We start from the raw sequence: 22,144 nt of genomic DNA on the forward strand, positions 1-22,144 counted from the left end.
GCTATATTATTATTCTAGATGTTGATTATTCTACCGCAGAAATGTTATTCTCTTTCAAAGAATAAAAGTCAAGGATCAATAGAGAACTATTGACAACTGCAAAGTCATTACATGATTTCGTAATTGTTAGTTAATACAGTAACGGAACTAGAAATTGCAATACTTAATATTCAAAGAATAAACTTCTAAGAAGAACAAGAAATTGGTATACAATTTTTTATTTAAAAAAATCTAATTTTGCAACGTAATATTTTTTATTATTGTCTTTATTATTCCATTAAAAAGTTTTGGCAACCTTAAAAGTTTGTTTAATTTTATTAAGAAAGTAGGGAATAGAGAAGTTTTCAAAATTTACGTGAATATAAGTATTATTTTTACTATTTAAAATAGTGGAAAGACAAAAAAGAAAGTTGTACGGAAGGGTGAAAATCTCAAGTTTTGTCACTGAATACGTTACTGATTGTGAGTATATATATTTCAAGGAACGCAACTGGAAATTCTTTGTGGTTTTATATTCTCTCGTATACTAGGCGCTACTCTGCATCTTCGTGGAATATACGTGAGCTGTGATAAACATGTAAATCGCTTCTTAACAAGTATGTGATGTATAATATTTTGATAAGTGTATCACACATAGAAAGAATATTTTGATATTAATTTTAAGTTTGTAAATAACGAATATAGACATTGTTACAAACGTAGAATTTATCAACTTTTTATTAAAGAATTATATACTAAGCAAGAGAACGGTAGAATTAACTTTTTTATTCAAAGGAATTTTTAATTTACTTAACTTTAATTTTAGAAGATCTGAAATATTTGTGAAGATTATTCATGAATATGTTATTATTCGTATAAAACTTGTCTAGATTTCTAGATTTTATTGAAAGGACACTTACTGTTACTTAACATTTTTTTTATACGGACACACGTTAGCTTAAAAAATATATTTAGAGATAAAATACAAAAGAGTGTTAAGATAAGGTTATCGAAAAACGAATGTTTATGGGGAATTATATATTTTAAAGATATATCTATGTAAGAATATATTAGTATAAAATATCTTGGATATATATATATATATATATATATATATATGAAAAATTTTTCTTAATATGACAAGGATTGTTTTTTGAAGTTTAACCAACTCATTTTTACTCTTATCTCTATTCTAGTTTCCATTTTCGCTTATAGCGTACTATGCATATATTATACTATATAGCTCAAGGACGTTCTCCGGTGGCAGTTGTGTTCAACTCAGACGCACGGAGTAATGATATGGTTGACAACTACTTCCGTGCGCAAAAGTCTGAAACTCGTCTAGCCGCGCAGTTTTACTCGATCTGGCAAATTTTTGTTCTGTTTCCATTTCTCCAATACCAATCATAAATGAGTACGTCCTACTTGTCTATTGAGCATTCTAAAAGTAAATAATAATGGATCATAAAGAAAAAAGATTAAATAACTTGATTTAAATAACGTTGCCCATAAGATCTTGACGTTCTCTACTTAACCTATATGTCGCAGCGGTAGCAACGTTGTCAAGTCTCGCAGTGATCTCTCCCTCTCCCTGCTTCCGAGCAGACGAAAATTATGTCCGATAGTGTTCTTTAGACGACTATTTCTCAAAAATAAATACCGCTTGCTATATCGAACTTTATTGTCATACGTTGCTAATAATATGAGGCATCTTATACTATTTTTTTCAAAAAAGTTTTAAGAAAACTGTACTTATTATTCATTAAAATGTCCGTGTCGAGAGAGCTCAACATAGGGATCCTGTGTTAAAAATCGGAACTTTGAAGCTGAATATCTCAAATTTTAGTACCGAAAGAGGCATTGAATAAAACGCCTACGTATAAAACGCGTTTAATTAAACATATACTGAAAGTTTAAGAAAATTTCTAAGAAAACGATTTTGCGTAATTTTTGAGAATTTTTTTCAGGGGAACTATTGGAATTGACGGGTCGGGGTTTTTTGTAGTTAAAAATATACACTTTCAAGTATGTTTTAAATTTTTTTTATTAAAAAATGTTGCAAATTTACGGAGTACTGGGTCGTCTACGAAGTGCGGTAAAAAAAACGGTACCCAGCGGCGTTTCGTCAAAAATCATCTAAAACAAAAAAATCAAACAGGAAATGAAAATAGATACTATTATCTTTAGCGTATCGTAGCCGATTTTAAAAATACCGATTTTTTACAAAATGGCTGGCGCTTCAACTCAACGTAGCGATTTTCAAGATTGTCTGTGCAGATCTGGTCATATATGTTTATATATTACTATGTATAACTATATATGGAGTGTAATCTGGTTTTTGACGGTTCAAATCAGACTATATCTGCTCAGATTGAACCAGATCTGTGATTGATCTTCATCAAAACAGTCCAGATCTGACTGTATCTGTTTATTTAGATATAACCATATCTATACTCGAATATGATTCAAAATACACATTACATCTGACTATATCTGTCCAGATATAGGTCTAACTAAGGTTGTGTTTGATCGAAAACTGTTCAAGTCTGACGATATATCTGGTCATGTTTAAAACTGTAATAGATTAATGTTCGATGATATTCGTCTAATATAATATTTAAATATTTAAACATGAATTTATATTTATACATAGCAAATTAAAGATATTCAATTAAATATTTTTGAAATTATTATATAAAAATAAATTATGATAAAGATATAATTTGCAGAAGACAAAGTATTTCTTTATAAACAAAAAAATGTTAGTTATTTATTATAAAAGCATTTTTGTTCATTAATTCGCTTTATGTCTAAATACAAAAGACAATTATAGAAATATAAGTTATTTAGTACATTGTAAGCAAAAACATGTCTGTTAAGTTAGCACCCTCCCCACAAAAAATCGGAATAACACATATACAGAAATTAAATGCTCTTTATGTGCTAATTATGTGCTCTATTCACGATTTTTGTGCTCGAGCGGTTTCGCGGGAAATCGCAATTGAAAGTGGGGATGCTGGCTTAAGTAAAAAACTCAATATGCTAGAATTATGTGCTTTCAAATGCCCCAAACGAAATTAGACTATCTGTAATAGTTTAAAAGATACACGCAAAAAAAGATCTATATACTACTGATATAAGAGTAAAGTATCATTTAAAATACAGAAACCAAATTATTCTTGTTTTAAAATGTTTCTTGATTAATGTGTTCTCGAAATATGCACAATGAAATTTTCGTGCTCATCCTCTTCCACTGACCCGAATGTGAGCACCCCATACGTACAAGAGTAAAGTACCAGTTAAAATATAGATAGCGAATTGGTTTTAGTCTTAAAATGTTCCTTAATTTATGTGCTTTTAAAATATGTAGAATAAAAGTTTTGTGCTTATCCTCTTCAGCCGACAAACCTCCTTGAAAGTGAGCACCCCATATGTACGAGAGTAAAGTACCAGTTAAAATATAGATAGCAAATTGGTTTTAGTCTTAAAATGTTCCTTAATTTATGTGCTTTTAAAATATGTAGAATACAAGTTTTTTGCTTATCCCCTTCAGCCGACAAACCTCCTTGAAAGTGAACACCCCATAAGTACAAGAGTAAAGCACCAGTTAAAAAATAGGTAGCAAATTGGTTTTAGTCTTAAAATGTTCCTTAATTTATGTGCTTTTAAAATATGTAGAATAAAAGTTTTTTGCTTATCCCCTTCAGTCGACAAACCTCCTTGAAAGTGAGCACCCCATATGTACAATAGTAAAGTACCAGTTAAAATATAGATATATAGCGAATTGGTTTTAGTCTTAAAATGTTCCTTAATTTATGTGCTTTTAAAATATGTAGAATAAAAGTTTTGTGCTTATCCCCTTCAACCGACAAATCTCCTTGAAAGTGAGCACCTCATATGTACAAGAGTAAAATACCAGTTAAAATATAGATAGCGAATTGGTTTCAGTCTTAAAATGTTCCTTAATTTATGTGCTTTTAAAATATGTAAAATAAAAGTTTTGTGCTTATCCCCTTCTGCCGACAAACCTCCTTGAAAGTGAGCACCCCATATGTACAAGAGTAAAGTACCAGTTAAAATATAGATAGCAAATTGGTTTTAGTCTTAAAATGTTCTTTAATTTATGTGCTTTTAAAATATGTACAATAAAAGTTTTGTGCTTATCCCCTTCAGCCGACAAATTTCCTTGAAAGTAAGCATCCCATACTTACAAGAATAAAGCACCACTGCACGGAAATCTCATTGTGCATATTTTGAAAGCACATAAATTAAGGAACATTTTAAGACTAAAACCAATTTGCTGTCTATATTTTAACTGGTACTTTACTCTTGTACGTATGGGGTGCTCACATTCGGGTCAGTGGAAGAGGATGAGCACGAAAATTTCATTGTGCATATTTCGAGAACACATTAATCAAGAAACATTTTAAAACAAGAATTATTTTGTTTTCTGTATTTTAAATGATACTTTACTCTTATATCAGTAGTATATAGATCTTTTTTTGCGTGTATCTTTTAAACTATTACAGATAGTCTAATTTTGTTTGAGGCATTTGAAAGCACATAAAAAGCACATAATTCTAGCATATTGAGTTTTTTACTTTATATGTAATTTTAATGAGTGGGGGTGCTAGTTTACGTTAAGCCAGCACCCCCACTTTCAATTGCGATTTCCCGCGAAACCGCTCGAGCACAAAAATCTTGAATAGAGCACATAATTAGCATATAAAGAGCACTTCATTTCTATATATGTGTTATTCCGATTTTTTGTGGAGGGGGTGCTATAAGTTAACAGACATAAAAAAAACCCTTATAATGTGTTATATGTTCATGTAAGAAGCGGTCTTATATGCTCATATATGAATTTTATCCGGATAAGATCTTATATGGTCATATATGATTATATAAGATTATATAAGGACATATAAAAAATATCTCTTATAGTGAGTTATATGCTCATATAAGAAGCTATTTTATTATATATGAATTTTAGCCTGATAAGAGTTTATATGGTCATATGATTATATAAAATTATATATAAGGACATATACATATATTTAAATAAGTTTTAGAAAATTGTTATATAATTTTAAATGTAATTTTTAAGCGTGCCACTTTATTATAAGAGTGGACTTCACACAATATAACTGATACAAAAATTGTGTCGCTCCGAGACAGCGTCCCGCGAGAATAGCGCGAGACAGTGTCGTGTCTTTTTGATGCCGTTCTTATAACACTGTTTGTCTTTTAAATACGAAAAACAGATCACATCGAATGCCATCTATCGGATACTTTGAGATGCAATATTCTGATCTGATCATATATAATCTTATATAACTATATCATTTCATTAAATTATAAGGTATGTTTGCAAAATAATACAATTAATATATTTGTTTATAAGAACTATAATATATATTGTATAACAGTTTTTTTCACGAATTATTACTGGTAATTTCACTGTTTACGAAAATATTTAATAAAAATTAATAATGTCAATCAAAAAAATTAAGTATCTTATACAAAATTAGAAAAAAAAACTTAAAATAACATAAGCAATGAAAAGTGCCGTTTTCGGTCGAAGCGGATCTTGATGCTTAATAATATTTCACAATCAATTATTATTAAATACATGTTTTAGAGTTTTAAATTGGCATTGAGTGCCAATATGGACTTTGTCGGACTTAAAACGCAATTGTGTAAACTGAAACTAGAAATAATATATTTCATATTAATTTGATATTGTCAAGTAAAATAATATACTAGAAAAATATTTATAACAGTTATACAAAGGCCGTAGCCGGATAAAAAGGGTCAATGTGCCTCCACACGGATCATGCTCATTTTTTTGCTGATTGCTATCAGTGTCACTTACAATTTAGTCAAATATTAGCCCTTAATATTGAACCGTTTTGCTGTAAAAAATAAAAATAAAAATTTCGAAAATAATTCATATCATTTGATCGGCTTAACTGATTTTTTGATGAAATTTTAATATTTGTAGATATCATTGAGACACATTTGTGAAAAATTCGGAAAAGGTTTCTGATGACGAAAACATTGATTTAAAAAATAAATATATGTTCTTGATTTTTTTAGTCCCGATATTGTTCTTGTTGTAGGAAAATGGGTAGATATGATGAGCGTTTTGTATAAATGTATATATCCCTTTTTAATATATCTTGTTTACAATAGTAAAGCCCCGGACACACAAATCGACGGAAGACGTAAGACGTAAATCGTAAGGAAATCCACTAATCAGAGTCGACTATTCCCCTCTTCTTCCCTCTTAAAGAGGGGAATAGTCGACTCTGATTGGTGGATTTTCTTACGCTTACGTTTTACGTCCTTACGGCATTTTATGTGTGAAGGCCTTAATCAGGGCGCGTACAACCACAGAAAAAAGGAGATAGCTAGAAGGGATTCTTTTGATAGGGCAAAAATTATGTAAGATATAGATAGCACTATAGATGGCACAGGAGTGCCGCCTTTATATCATTTCCAACACTTTACAATTACGAAAAAATTTTTCTAGAATCTTGGAGTAGTTTTCTATCAGACATAATTTTTTGGAAGCAATAAAATGGATAGGCGGTACTTTTAAAAAATAAAGTATTCTTTTTTATTTTTTTAAAATATGATATGCTTTTGGTACAATTGCCATATATTTTATGTAGAATTTTGGGATAGTATTCTACAACAAGTGATTTTTTTGAACTAATAAAATAGGTAGGCGGAAGTTTAAAAAAATAAAATATTGTTTTTAATTTTTTTAAATTAGGGGTAAAATTTGTCGGGAATGGTGGTGGTGGGGTTAATTTTTCGATACCGATTTTTTTTAAACCGGTTGCGTAGTTTTTTGTTATATTTTCGAAAATAATAATCGTAGAGTAATAAATAAGTTGTCATTCGATAGCTTATATAGTTTCATTTTCTCTCTAAAGTCTATAAAGTCTCCAAAAGGGGTTACCGATTTCTATCTTAATCTTAAATTTCTATCTCTATGACTGATCTTTTCCGTAAATTTTGTGATATTAAGCTGAAATTTGTTTTTATAAGTTTCATTAAAGGTTATTGTTTTATAAAGTGTCATTAAAGAAATGTTGGTATTAAATTTAGTGATGATTGGTGAAAAGGTTACCGATTTTTGTCTAAATAGAGTATAAGTTATACATGTATTCTTATATAAAGCGTCATTAAAGAAAGGTTGGTATTGAATTTGGCGAAAGATCGTTGAAGGAATGATCGATTTTTGATTTAAAAAATAGATAAGTTATATATGTAATCTTATATAGAGCATCATTAAAAAAAGGTTGGTATTGAATTTTCTAATGATCTGAGAAGAGGTTACCGATTTCTGCTTTTAAAATCATAAAAAATTTGCTAATATAATAAATAAAATGTGCAAATTAGAAATTTGCACATTGCTTCCTCATCTTTTTACTTCGCATATAAAGTTTCCTCTATGAGGAAGCCAATCTATTATATGTTAATAATTTGGAAAAATTTCTCTTAGAGGAAAATTTATGAGCAAAAAAAGTGGTATAATTTTTTAAGAAATAATACGTAATTTTTTGGGAAATAATAAGTATCTAATGTCCGACAGCGAGGTACTCATTCATTAACGGACCAATTTTCTTGAAACCGGTGCAAAAATTTTTCTAATTTTTGGACAAACCAAATCTTAAAGAATTATATATAGAAAGTAGAATTTTCCGGGGATTGAAATTTATACTTAAGGCTCCTGGATGGTCAGCCGAGAACTCTGCGCTGACGGTGGCGATGTACCGTCGCGGCAGAAATCAGAACTATCTCCTCTCACTCTCTCCAATGGATAATTCTGTCTTGTGACATGTTGACAACCTATTTTGTTGTGCGTGCTATTTCTTTATTATTCGCTCTGTGCTTGTGCTCTAACGTTTAACGTATTCGTGAAAGTCGTAAAGTAAGATTTGCATGCGGAAGAAGGTTTTCACCTCCTTTCAATAGTCGTTAAACAGCTGTTTTTCCCATATGTTTAGGCTTCGTTTTATGGCTGTTTGTTTATTGTCGAGAAAAAAGGGTAGTTTTCGGCCAATTTCGGAAGTGATCTGAAACGATCTATAGTGATGTTTTATTGAAATGTCTTTTTATTTGAAAATGGCATGCACAACAAAATTGGGTGTTTTCCTTGCCTTGATAGTAAGAATCCAATATGGCCGCGGTGATCATCCAGGAGCCTTCCCAAGTAGAACAAATCAGTCACGAAAATATCAAAATGACATCATTTTGTAATCATTTTTTATGCGTCATCGTGACGTCAAAATGGCCCGTTAGGAGCATATAATCTTGACCTCATCTTGACATCAAGATGACGTAAAAATGACCTTTTTTTACAAAGCAGGTATAATGGAGGCAGGGCAGTTAGGAAAGGTCTAATAGAGGTTCTAAATCAGGTCTGGAAGGAAGGAATCTTACCAAAGGACTGGAGGACCTCGATCATAGTCCCGCTACATAAAAGAGGGGACGAAAACATAGTAGGGAATTATAGAGGTATTTCTCTTTTATGCTCGGCTTACAAAATATATGCTGAAATTATCAGAGGAAGGTTAGAGGAATCTGTCGAGCAGAAAGGTTTGTTACCAGAAAGCCAAGCCGGTTTTAGACGTGGTAGATCAACTATAGACAATATTTTTGTGCTGGATCATCTAACTCAGAAGGAAGAAAGGAAGGGTAGGAAAGGCAAAGTTTATGCACTCTTCGTGGACCTAAAGGCAGCTTTTGACAACGTTGAGAGAAGACAACTCTGGAAGATTCTTAGGGAAATGGGAATAGAAGAAGAGCTTATAGGAAAGTTAGAAAGGATTTACGAGATCACAAAGGTAGCGATTAGAACAAAGAAAGGCGTAACAAAGGAATTTTTTATAACAAAAGGAGTTAGACAGGGCTGTGTTCTGAGCCCGCTTCTATTTAACCTGTATATTGCGGAGATTAGGAAAGCATTAGAAGTAAGAAACATAGGCAGCGTGCAATTAAGAGATGTAAGAGTGTGGTCGTTAGAGTATGCAGACGATATGGTATTTTTAGCAAAGAATAGGGATGCGATGCTAGATATGATGGATACAATTAGGAGATTTTTTAGGAAAAGAAAAATGACTTTATGTACGGATAAAACTAAGATGGTGGTGTTCAATAAGAAAGGTAGGGAAAAGGTAGAAAAATGGAAATGGGAGAATAAAGAAATCGAAGAAGTCAAGACGTTTAAATATCTAGGGTTTGTATTTAGTAGGAATGGTAAATATACAGAGCATATTAAAGAGTTGTGTAGGAAAGATAGGATAGCGGCTAACAGGACGTGAGGGCTAGGGGAAAAATTTGTAGGAATGATTTTATTAGAAGAGGGATGTTATTTAGATATTTAGTTAGGAGCGTGATTTCATATGGGGTGGAATTATGGGGCTGGGAAGAAAAGAAAAATTTAGAAAAGATATTGTTGGATTACGCTAGATGGGTTTTCAAATTAAAGTTTTGCACGCCGAGATATATAATGTCTAGAGAACTAGGGTTGAGCAAATTAAGGATAGGATGGGGAATTAGGGCTATGAAATTTGAGGATAAGGTCAGGGAAACAAATGAGGAAAGGTGGATTAAAAAGTGTTGGCTGGAGAAAGAAAGTAATGATTGGAACGATAGGTATGGTAAGGAAAGAGAGAAATATTTTAATAGGAACGGTTGGAGTGTTGTAGCGGTGGAAGCCTTGAGAAGGGAGGGGAGAAATTTAGGTAAAGAAATGTGGAAGAGGGATGAGAATGTACAGAGGCAGTTAGAGGAAAACAGGATTTTAGATGCAAGGTATAACAAGAAATATAAGGAGCTAAGTATAGATTTGGAAGGCCCAAGTTATTTAAAATTGGATAATTTAGACAGGCAGGGTCTCGGGGATAGTATCAGAGCGTTGTTAAATTTAAGATGCGGGAACTTAGAATCAGGTAACAGGTATTGGCTAGATGAAGAGAAACAAATGTGTATTTTTTGTAACGAAGGCAAGGATAATATGAACCACTATGTTGAAGATTGCGTTAAGACAAAGGAATGGTTTACAGTATTAGGAAAGGATAGTAAAGAAAGGTTGGAAAAACTTTGGAATGATAAATTGGACACCACCAAAGCGAAGGTATTGTTGAAAGTTGTTAGGGAAAGGAATGCGAAAGAAAAAGAAGATAGATATAGAATGTCAATAGGCTGTGAGATAGGCTGTGAGGTTAGGAGATAGTGCAATAAGATATAATGGTATAATTTATAATAGGATTTTGGATATTTGTGTATGCGTGGATTGAATGCAAGTATGAGAGATTAAGGATTGATTGTAAACCAAGTCCACTTTCTGGCTGTATTGCTAAAGTTAATAAACATATATATATACAAAGTAGGTATAATTGATGTTATACATTAGAAGTGTGGATTGGAGTAATATTAAATAAGCATAATAGAGGACAACATGTAAGGAATATAATTACATGTGAGACTTCTTTATTATATAAAAATATGTCTTACAGAGACGAAGCAATTCTAAATCTTAAGAAAAATTAAATGTACTAATGCATGGTTGCACCAACGTCGCATAACTTTAACCTTAGCTTAATTCACTCTTAGTCTGTTTCTAAGGAAAACAGTTAGGCTAACTGTTCCCCTTAGAAAGAGACGAAGATTGAGTTGAACTGAAGTTATGCGACATTGGTGCATTTCGGCTTAATACAATTTGATAAAAAAACATAAAACATAAAACAAAATTATCTTTGGTAATCATTGAAGATTTTAAGAACAATTAAATGTACTAAATACGTGTACTAAAATGTACTATACATATAACACAAAATAACTTTTAGAACTTATCTAATACCTGAACAAAAATAATAGTTATTTGTGTAACAAGTGCTGTAAGATGAAAATTCACGGGTGCGGAGTTTTCTCTCTCTCTCTCTCTCTCTCTCTCTCTCTCTCTCTCTCTCTCTCTCTCTCTCTCTCTCTCTTTCTTATAATGTTCTCTTTTTGTCTTTTCCTTGCGATTTGTCTTTGATCGATTGCATAAAAAACTGTATCTTTTCTGTATGCTAACTCTTGATACACAAAATATAATCTATTTAATTTATTTAAAAATTTTTAAATATATATTTTATTAACATTTTAATTATTATATTATTTATTTATACAATTTTATAATTTTTTAATTTATAAATTTTCTCTGTATATTAAATTTTTTGTAAAACATTTTTTACTTCCTTCTATTAGATGTCCTTGATTGCTTAATTCAACAATCTTAATTTTTACACTTTCCTTTTTGGTTGCTCTAGAAAATGCCACATAAAGTTGACCATGAGCAAATACAGGATGTGGCAAATAAATCTCAACTTTTTCTAAACTTTGTCCTTGTGATTTATTGATTGTCATAGCAAATGACACTCGAATAGGAAACTGTCTTCGTTTAAACTTAAATGGCAGTTCCAAATCACTTGTAATTAAATCTATCCTTGGAATAAAGACAATCTGTCCTCGAGCAGGACCAGTTAGAACCTCTGCATAAATTAGATTATTTTTCAAATTAGTAACAATAAATCTTGTGCTATTACAGAGTCCTTTTTTAGTATTTAAATTTCTTAATAGGATTATTGTAGCACTGACTTTTATTTTAAGTCGATGAACTGGCATTCCAGAAGGTGTCAGAGAATTTAAAAACTCAGTTGGAAAATTCAATTGCTCTTGTGGATCATCACTTATAATAGAGTCAATTGAGAGATACTCTTTTTCTTCTCCTTCCATTAGACAAAGAATTAATTTTGAATGTATCCTCATTCTTAGGACAAAGAATCGTTCGATCTGGATTTTCTTTAATCTGTTCCATGGTGATTCTATCACCAAAAATATCAGCAATAAGAGATTCTTTTGATATAAAATTCTGGGGAATGTCAATTGTATCGAGATGTAGTCCATCCGTATTTGATAATTTATCACCTATATATAAGGAGTGATTTTAGCAAATATTAGGCTTAATGAATAAATTATATGTGTGCGCGCGTGTATGTGTGTGTCAGCATATACAATTCTTTGAGATTCGGTCAATTATTTCCAGAAAAATTTGAAAAATTTTGGAACCGGTTTCCAAAAAGATCGGTAACGAAAAATTATACACTTAATGCAATTCCCGGGAAATTTTACCCCTACTTCATATACAATTCTTTGCGATTCGGTCAATTAATTCCCGAAAAATTGGAAAAATTAGAAAAACCGGTTTTCAGAAGATCGGTAACGAAAAATACACTTTATAACACTCCCCGGAAAATTCTACCCCTGTTTCATATACAGGAAAATTTTACCCCCACTTCATATTTTGAAATCACGTACATTTTTTTAAACAAAAATCGGAAACATTTTTAAAAAAATTGGAAAAACTCCGTAACCGGTTTCAAAAAAATCAATTCATTAATGAAAAATTATCCATTAATAAAAAATTAAACTTATCCTCCAAAAATTAAAAAAATTTTGACACGACTCCTATTTCATATATAATTCTTTAAGATTTGGTCAATTAATTCCCGAAAAATTGCAAAAAATTTGTAACCTGTTCCCAAAAAAATTGGTAACAAAAAATTATACACTTTATAGCAATCCCGGGGAAATTCTACCTTTATTTCATATGTAATTCCTTAAGATTCAATTATTTCCCGAGAAATTGGAAAAATTTCGTAACCGGTTTCCAAAAAAATCGGTAACGAAAAATAATACACTTTATAGCATTCCCCAGAAAATTCTACCTCTACTTCATATACAATTGTTTAAGATTCAGTCAATTAATTTCCGAAAAATTGGAAAATTTTCTGATACCGATTTCCCCAAAGATCGATAACAAAAAATTATACACTTTATGGCAATCCCCGGGAAATTTTACCCCCACTTCATATAATTCTTTAAGATTCGGTCAATTAATTTCCGAAAAATTGGAAAAATTTTGTAACCGGCTTCTAAAAAGATCGGTAACAAAAAATTATACACTTTATAGCACTCCCCGGAAAATTCTACCCTTTTTTCATATATAATTCTTTTAAATTCGGTCAATTATTTCCCGAAAAATTTGAAAAAATTTCAGAACCGGTTTCCAGAAAATCGGTAGCAAAAAATTGGCCGCGACATTTTCATCTCCGGGAAATTCTACCCCTGTTTCATATACTTTTGATAAAAATTCGGTCCACTAACGAATGAGTAGTTCGCGTACATACAGACAGACAGACAGACAGACGACGTGACTTATATACATAGATGATGGCTCTGATGATTAAAATTCAGTATGAAAAATAGGGCAAGAAAAGCTGGAAAAACAGGATGTTTGCGGCGTGTTGAATTATATTTTTAATAGACAAATATTACTATGGAATAATATTGTTAGAATAATATTTGTCTATTAAAAATATAATTCAACCCAAAAATCCTGTTACGGTTTTCCTTGCCCTATTCTTCATATTAAATCTTTAAGTCTCATATTTTATTTATTTAATCACATTAATCATCATAATCACATTAAACATTAATTAAATGTGTTGGTGCATGTGCATTTCGATTATTATCTTCAAGTCCGTTATTCTTCAAAGTTTGTTTGTAGGAATTTTTTAATAGAAAATTGAAATTCTGTTAAAATTTTTAAATTATTGTCGATTCAGCACTCATCGCGTTTGTTTCTCATTGCAGGTCGCATTGCAGGAACAAGTTGCCTCTCGAAAAGTGTTTTAAGTGACATTGCCAACAGTTAAGACTTTTTTTTACAATCTACTATACAATAATAAGTTGATATGATGACATCAGGTATAAAATTCATGTTGGTTGCATTTTTAATTATTCTGACGTTCTCCAAAGGAAGATTGCAGACCATATCATCGTTTCTACAAAACGAATTCCTAAATTTTTTCTTCTCTAAGGACTCTGGTTTAGTGAGAGTAAGAAGAATGGATCCAGCCGAAAAAATAAACAGTGGAAAAGTATTGGATTTTGTGAGTAAAAATTGTTTTCGATTTAAGTCCTGAATTTACATTTACATGTAGGTATTTTGTAATAAATAATATTGTGTAAATATTGTGTAAATATTTTTTGAATTTAGAATACATCAAAATCGAAATAGAAATGAAACAACCTTGTGGATGTTGAACATCATGCTATTCTTTAACAGATTGGCCTGGTAGAACGATATGATTATCCCGCTGAAGAACATAGCGTCACAACGGAGGATGGTTACAATTTAAAAATACACAGGATACCTGGAAGTCCATTGTTGTTGGATAGCAAAAAAAAGAAGGAAATTGTATTTGTGCAACACGGTCTTTTGGGTTCATCTGATTGCTGGGTACTGTACGGTCCTGGCAAAGACCTCGGTACGTATTTACTGATGATATTTAGTTGTTAACGTAACATGCGAATCAATTCAAAGCATTGTGTAAAATTGCATTATACGAGTATAGTGTTTTTGTGAAATAGTATATATATTTTGCACCAAGAGGCGAAAGTAGCGTTTTTCTGAAAAAGCTTTTGTCCTGAGGTGCACAGAGAAAGGCAAGAGTGGCCATTTCACGCCAGGACGGCATAGCAGGCGGAAAGTAACCACTTTCCTTCCTAGGGCGGAAAGTGATCACTTTACAGGCATGGAAAGTCGAACTTTCCGTGGAGGTGTTGCGAAAAATATTTTACCTTCAAATCTTATAAAATTTTGAAAATTACCAATGCTGATGTTTTTTGTAAATATGTTATTTTAAAATTTAGTTGAATCTTTTTTTTATATGTACAAAAATGTCGAGGCAACAATATTTAATATTATTTTATCATCTTTCAAGCTACTAAAAATAAAGAGCTTTTTCTTCTTACATTTCAAAGAAAATTACAAAGACATAATGGAACATTAGTTATTCTTCAATTTGAAGTAGAATTAAATAAAATTTGAAGCTTAATCAAATATTAAAGATTAAAGTTTTAAAAATTACAAAATATAATGTTTTTGAAAATAGTATATTATACAACTAGTGGAAAAAGTGGTCGATTCTGAATGAGTGTGAAGTTGGTCGCACTTGCTTCGCTCGTGCGACCATCACACTCATTTGGGCTCGACCACTCTTCCCACGAGTTGTTCATACTATTTTTCCTAACAAGAGCGTGAAACAGGCCGCTTTTCACGCTTGTTTTACAATTTTATTTTTCCACTAGTTGAGAAATGGCTCCATGTTTTAACGCTTACGTCATCATTGCGAAATGGATCGTTTTGCTCACTCAAAACAAGCGCGAAAAGCGGCCCATTTCATGCTCGCGTTAGGAAAACTAATTTTTTCACAACACCTCCACGGAAAGTTCGACTTTCCATGCCTGTAAAGAGGTACGAAAGTGGCCAATTTCACGCCAGGGAGGAAAGTTGTTACTTTCCTCCCGCCAAACAGGGCGGAAAATGATCACTTTCCGCCCTGTTTATCGGGCGGAAAGTAAAGTAACGGGCAAATCTTAAAATATATATATAGCCCAGTAAAATGACAAAATTTGGAGAAAATAATACTGAGTGGGCTGAAACTTTGTAAACAGGCTTGTTTTAGGGTACTATTTAACATATTAAAAGTCCCCATGTGTAGACGCTACGTTGCGGGCAGGGGAGGGTACAAAAGGTCAAAAAAACCAGTTTTCACAAATAACTCGGAAAATATCAACTTTACGGAAATTTATGTAGATATAAAAATTGTAGCTTACAAAATTCCGCACAATTTCGTTTTTTATTCAAGTCTGACCAAATGGAGCAGAAATAGAATTTTTGTAAACACCGGTAGTTTTGCGATGCAACGAAAACGCGTATGCGCGTCCGCGCATTTTTCGCTAATATCTCGAAAATGGACTCTCGAATTGAGACAAAACTACCGGTATTTAAAAAAATTCTATCTCTGCTCCATTTGGTCGTACAGACTTGAATAAAAAACGAAACTGTGCGAAATTTTGTAAGCTACAATTTTTGTATCTACATAAATTTCTGTAAAGTTGATATTTTCCGAGTTATTTGCAAAAAACTGGTTTTTTGAACCTTTTGGACCCTCCCCTGCCCGCAACGTAGCGTCTACACATGGGGACTTTTAATATGTTAAATAGTACCCTAAAACAAGCCTGTTTACAAAGTTTCAGCCCACTCAGTATTATTTCCTCCAAATCGACCGAGTCATTTTACTGGGCTAATAGGAAGCTTTCCAGCAAGTGACAAGTCGACGCAAGTGTCGTTTTGTCTTTGTTACTCACTGCCAAAAAAGAAAGATAAAACGACGTTTGTGTCGACTTGTGTCGCTTGCTGGCTGTATCATGACTAAAGATACATCCGAATCAACATCTAAAATACAAAATAGGAGAAATAATCTAATCTTTCAATTCCAAAATTGTACTGTAAATATTAAATTCACTAATTAATGCTTATTCTTTGTAATAATTATATTCTTTAATTATGTTCTAAAAATTAATAGACGGCGATACAAGTCAAGCGCGGTACGTGGTGCGTAAATAGAGAATTAATAGTTACAGAAGTAACAAATTAAAATGTATATATGTATATACATATGACATTCCATGCCAACTCAACCAATGATTGTCCCGGACCATTTTTTATTTGGCCGAAATTTTTTTGTGTTTTTGTACTGAATGAAAGTAGCCTCCATGATTTTTTTAGATTTTTATCTCTACTCATACTTAAGTTATGGATTTAAAAAAAAGAATGCAGTTTAAAATTTGGAAAACTTCAAATGCCTGTAACTTTAAGAAGAAAAAAGATATTGTAAAAAATAAGGTGGTCTTTCTTTTCGTTTTTTACTGTACTTTTCGAAGAAAATATAAAAAAAATGTTTAATGGGCAATATGACTGTTTTTTTTTAGGATTTATATAAAAAATATTTGTTTTTCTCAGTGCGACCGTCTTGATTTTTTTTTTTAATCTCACAAATTTTAGACTTAATTTTAAAATTTTTAAGACGTATAAGAAAATGGAATTCCAATAACTTCGAATTTTTAAGGGACTTTTTCTTCATTTTTTTCGAAAATAATTTTTTTAAAATAGGATACTCTACCGATGGCTGTCAAAAAATTTGATAAATTTATAGACAGCAATCCTGAAATTTCGATCTATAGGTGAAAAGGAAATTCAAATATTTTCTATTTTTTAATTGCATCTTTACTTATTTTTATTATTGAATTATTTTTTTTAATAGAATATTATAAATTGGGGAACTTTAACGGTTAGCATGTAACAATTAAATCATATAGTTAATGAAAAAAACACGTATATTATCTGTAAAAATAGCAATCAGATTTATTTAAAAATAAAATAAATAAATAAAAATCAAAATTAAAGACAAATATAAAATAAATAACAAATATATCAAAAAATTATGCCATATTATTTATTTTTGTTTTTTAAAATTATTATATGTGATTTTACATCATTACATCGAAAAAATATTTTTACATTTAAATTTCCATTGTTATTAAGTATAATGCAATGAATTTTTTATGGTATTTTTTATGATATATCAATATTATTGCGTAAGTATTATATATGGTAAAAAAGTTGTGAAACGATACCGAAACTGTCGTTAAGAAGTTAGAGAATCCTTGTGCTGGTATTAAAAAAGTAATACATTCTACTCATAAAACATTTTTCAAAATTCAAATAGAGGTTCCCAGATTAAAAATTTGAAAAATAAAGTTTTTAGTGCTTCAGTAATTCTTCATTTTTTAAGTCGTGTTAAACCTTTACCGGACACAAAAAATTCATTGCGTTATACCTGATAACAATGGAAATTTAAATGTGAAAATATTCTTTTGATGTAATGATGTAAAATCACATAAAATAATTTAAAAAAATAAAAATAAATAAATAGTATAAACGTTATATAATATGGCATAATTTTTTGATATATTTATCATTTATTTTGTTTATCTTCAATTTTGATTTTTATTTATTAATTTTATTTTCAAATAAATCTGATTGCTATTTTCACATATAATATACGTGTTTTTTTTTATTAACTATATGATTTAATTGTTACATGCTAACCGTTAAAGTTCCCCAATTTATAATATCTTATTTAAAAAAGTAATTTAATAATAAAAATAAGTAAAAATGCAATTAAAAAATAGGAAATATTCGAATTTTCTCTTTACCTATAGATAGAAATTTCAGGATTGCTGTCTATAAATTTATCAAATTTTTTGAGAGCCATTGATAGTCTATCTTATTTAAAAAAAATTATTTTCGAAAAAAAATGAAGAAAAAGTCCCTTAAAAAATCGAAGTTATTGGAATCCCATTTTCTTATACGTCTTAAAAATTTCGAAATTAAATCTAGAATTTGTGAGATTTTTTTGAAAAAAATCAAAACAGTCGCACTGAGAAAAACAAACATTTTTTACTTAAATCTTAAAAAAAACAATCATATTGCCCATTAAACATTTTTTCGATATTTTCTTCAAAAAGTACAGTGAAAAACGAAAAGAAAGACCACCTTATTTTTTACAATATCTTTTTTCTTCTTAAAGTTACAGGCATTTGAAATTTTCCAAATTTTAAACTGCATTCTATTTTTTAAATCCATAACTTAAGTATGAGTAGAGATAAAAATCTAAAAAAAATCATGGAAGCTACTTACATTCAGTACAAAAACAAAAAAATTTCGGCCAAATAAAAAATGGTCGGGGACAATCATTGGTTGAGTTGGCATGGAATGCCCCATATATTCCAACTTAATAAACTGCGCGCCGATTATTTGTCGGACTTGAAACACAGCTATCGTTGGAACATTAATATTTTTCGCAATAATTTCTTTACAGTTTTTTAAATAATTAAATCGTGTAGATTTAATTCCGGGGAGGAAAGGGTATTAATATTCCAACGATAGCTGTGTTTCAAGTCCGACAAATAATCGGCGCGCAGTTTATTAAGTTGGACCCCACCAGAGGGTTTGCCCCTGGATCCCACCGAGGGCTTTACTTTTGGGCCCCACCAGGGCTTCGTCTCTGGACCCTACATCACTCTCTTTTTTTCGTTTTATTTAACTACACGCGCGTATAAACTGTATGAATGGAACATCAAACGCATACACTCTACAGGCATTCAAAAGTCGAACATTTCCATAAAGAGATGTTGTGAAAAATATCGTGTGCACCTCGGGTCGAAAGCTTTTTCAGACTGTGTGATTTGCCGCCCTCGCCTTAAACTTCACACTCGTCTGAAAAATGCTACTTTCGCCCCTTGGTGCACAATATACTATAAATGTTAGAATAAATATATTTCGATATGCATTTCGTCGAGTTTATATGTATATTCTACTAATAGTGCACTAGCTTATTATTATCTTATGTTGCAGCATTTTTATTGGCAGATCAAGGATATGACGTATGGATTGGAAATATGAGAGGAAATAATTACTGCAGATCGCATGTGAATATGACAACATACGATCCCAAATTCTGGCAATATAGGTAAAACATTGTCATAAAAATTATTTTAAGAGAACGTCAGATCTTAAATTTAAAAATCCATATAAAACCGAAAAACGACCTGTCTAAAAACGAGATATTTATGAAGCAAAATGATAAAGTAGTCGTTACTTGTACTGAATAGTACTAAATAGATATATACTTACCACAAGTGATATAAATATAAAGTCAGGAATTTCTAAAAGAGTGCATTATATTGCAATGAGGACGTAAAGCATACATGAAAATGAAAGAAGGATATTATATTTATATAACATGTTTTGTAAACGTTAAAGTTTGTACAGTATTTTTCACTCTTTTTCTCACTGTAAATTGATTTCGTACAATTGTTAAGCAGGGGGAGAACAAAAAAATATGTTTTGTGAAATATATTATTATCATAATTTTTATTCTTCAGCTTTTACGAGATTGGAACAAAAGATCTGCCGGCCATGTTCGATTACATTCTCAATTATACAAAACAAAAAGATTTATACTATATCGGTCATTCAATGGGGAGTGCTGCGCTACTCGTTCTTCTGTCATCAAAACCAGAATACAATATAAAAATAAAAATGGCTATTTGCCTGGCTCCAACTTCTTTTTGGATGAAAGTATCACCTGCAGTTAACGAATTTGCTAACATTCTTCCAACATTCAAGGTAACTGTCGAAATTTGTGATTTTTTTACTGCAAGTAGTAGTGTTTAAAATACAAGATTAAACAATCATAATTTTTATTATTTAATGCGCTAAAAATGTTTGTTATCTAGTATGAGCTAATACTTTAATTCTTTGTTTTACATGTTTCAGGAAGTTCTACGAGAACGTGAAACATATGATGTTTTCCCACAATCTTTAGCGACTGTTACAGTAGGAAGAATATTATGTAATGACAATACGATGACTCAATTTATTTGTGTCACTATATTATTTATTATAGGTGGTCCTGATCCAGCACAACTTAACACCGTAAGTTGTATGTATTGTATGAGTTTATTGTTTATCCCCGCAGTTTTCTTACAAGAATAGAACCAACTCCTCCTCGCGACCTGGCCGTATGCGACCTCTTACACTCTCGTTCCCTCCCTCCCTTCCTCGCCCCTTCTCCTTTCCCCTCCCCCTCTCTATATCCTTCTCCGCCGCCCCCTTTCCGGCCTTACTCTTTCTCCCAGTCCTCCCTCTCCTCATCCCACCTCCATTCCCTGTCCTTCTATTCGTTGCCCTATCTTTTTTTCCTTTCGCCCTCTCCTCCTTCGCTTTCTCCACAATTCTCCACCTCGTTTTCCTCTCCTTCTCCTCCACTGCCTTTCTTCCTTTGCTCCTGCTACTCCTTCTCCTCTCCACCTCCTCTCTTTATCCCTTCTTTCTCTTATCCATCGCTTATCCTTCTCTCTCCGCTCTCTCCCCTCCGCTCTCTTCTCTTCGCCATCCACTCGATCCATTCCCTGCTCTATCCTTTCACCAATCTTCACTCTTTACGTTCTCCTCTCTCCTCTCTTCGCTCACCATTTTTCACTCTCAGTCCTCTTAACTCCGTAAATTTTAACATATATAACACACAAAAGACAAACGTAATACTATGTCCATAATGTGCATGAATACTTTTTATTATATTACATAAAATTTCCAATTTTTTATAATTAAATTACGGCTTTAACCACCCCCTACCCTATTCTTCTAATTACTCATCGCTTTATGACTTTTCATCTATATAAATTGTTTCTGTTATAGACTACCCTGCCAGATATATTCTCCTATTTCCCAGCCGGTAGTTCTGTACAAACATTAGAGCATTTTTACCAAAATATTCGTATAAGTGAGTATTCCCTCATTCATAAAACAATATATCGTTGAAAAAACTAAATTAATTTTTATAATTTTCTACAGATTAATTTATAATTGTATGCACATGTAATTATTTTTTTTCAAATATACTTTCAAGTTTTGGATATTTATAAATGTATGATTAATATCGATTGTTGCAGAGGACTTTCGAAACTATGATTATGGAATAGCTGAAAACTATAAACGATACAAACAGGAAACACCCCCAAGTTATGATCTAAAAAAGATTACTGCTCCAATAATTTTATTTTACTCAGCAAACGATGTGATTGTCTTAGAAGAGGTAATAGTTCTCCGTTAAGTTTTTCATTGTCTAATTTTTACTCTGAAATAAAAGCAAGAGAAAGAAATATTTACACAAACATAATAAAATAATGATCATATATAATATTTTAACAATATAAAAGAATCCGATTGAATATAATTGCAAAGTGTAAAAGGGAAAACAGCTGATTTGTAACAATCGGATCTATTTTCTACTCTTCATACATTTAAATCATCACGTCATTAATTAATACCATTTCTTTCATCATGTTTTTAATTTTCAGAATGTATTGGAACTTGGTAAACGCTTACCAAATGTTCTTCTAACTGAGGAAGTTCCACTTAAATTTTTCAATCACCTCGATTTCATGTGGGCAATCAACGCGAAAACTCTTTTATATGACCGTGTGTTAGAACTATTACAAAAGTTTGATGCTGGCTAAAATAAGTTTATAAAATAAATCTAGTCGATAAATAGAGAGAAACCCTAATCTCTCTATATAAATTTGAAATGTTGATAAATGTAGAATTGGTAAAAAATCAGCAAGTTAT

General features: G+C 31.2%; 1 protein-coding gene across 3 annotated transcripts; it reads left to right on the forward strand.

The window, feature by feature from the left end:
• The first annotated feature begins 474 nt into the window (after window positions 1–474).
• On the forward strand, window positions 475–22,135 carry LOC139818633 (lipase 3-like). Of its 3 annotated transcripts, XM_071787438.1 has the most exons (10): window positions 475–596; window positions 1,176–1,393; window positions 13,696–13,994; window positions 14,171–14,372; window positions 19,370–19,484; window positions 19,900–20,143; window positions 20,294–20,452; window positions 21,215–21,299; window positions 21,469–21,611; window positions 21,877–22,135. In XM_071787438.1, exons 3-10 carry the CDS (start codon window positions 13,797–13,799, stop codon window positions 22,033–22,035), a joined length of 1,305 nt encoding a protein of 434 aa, XP_071643539.1. In that variant the 5' UTR covers window positions 475–596; window positions 1,176–1,393; window positions 13,696–13,796; the 3' UTR covers window positions 22,036–22,135. The 3 variants fall into 3 exon arrangements, with proteins under 3 accessions (XP_071643539.1, XP_071643538.1, XP_071643540.1); XM_071787437.1 differs by lacking the exon at window positions 1,176–1,393 and having other exon boundaries at window positions 504–596; XM_071787439.1 differs by lacking the exon at window positions 1,176–1,393 and having other exon boundaries at window positions 540–577.
• The last annotated feature ends 9 nt before the right edge of the window (window positions 22,136–22,144 follow it).

The sequence above is a fragment of the Temnothorax longispinosus genome, chromosome 9 (genome assembly GCF_030848805.1).
Source record: "Temnothorax longispinosus isolate EJ_2023e chromosome 9, Tlon_JGU_v1, whole genome shotgun sequence".
NCBI lineage: Eukaryota > Metazoa > Arthropoda > Insecta > Hymenoptera > Formicidae > Temnothorax > Temnothorax longispinosus.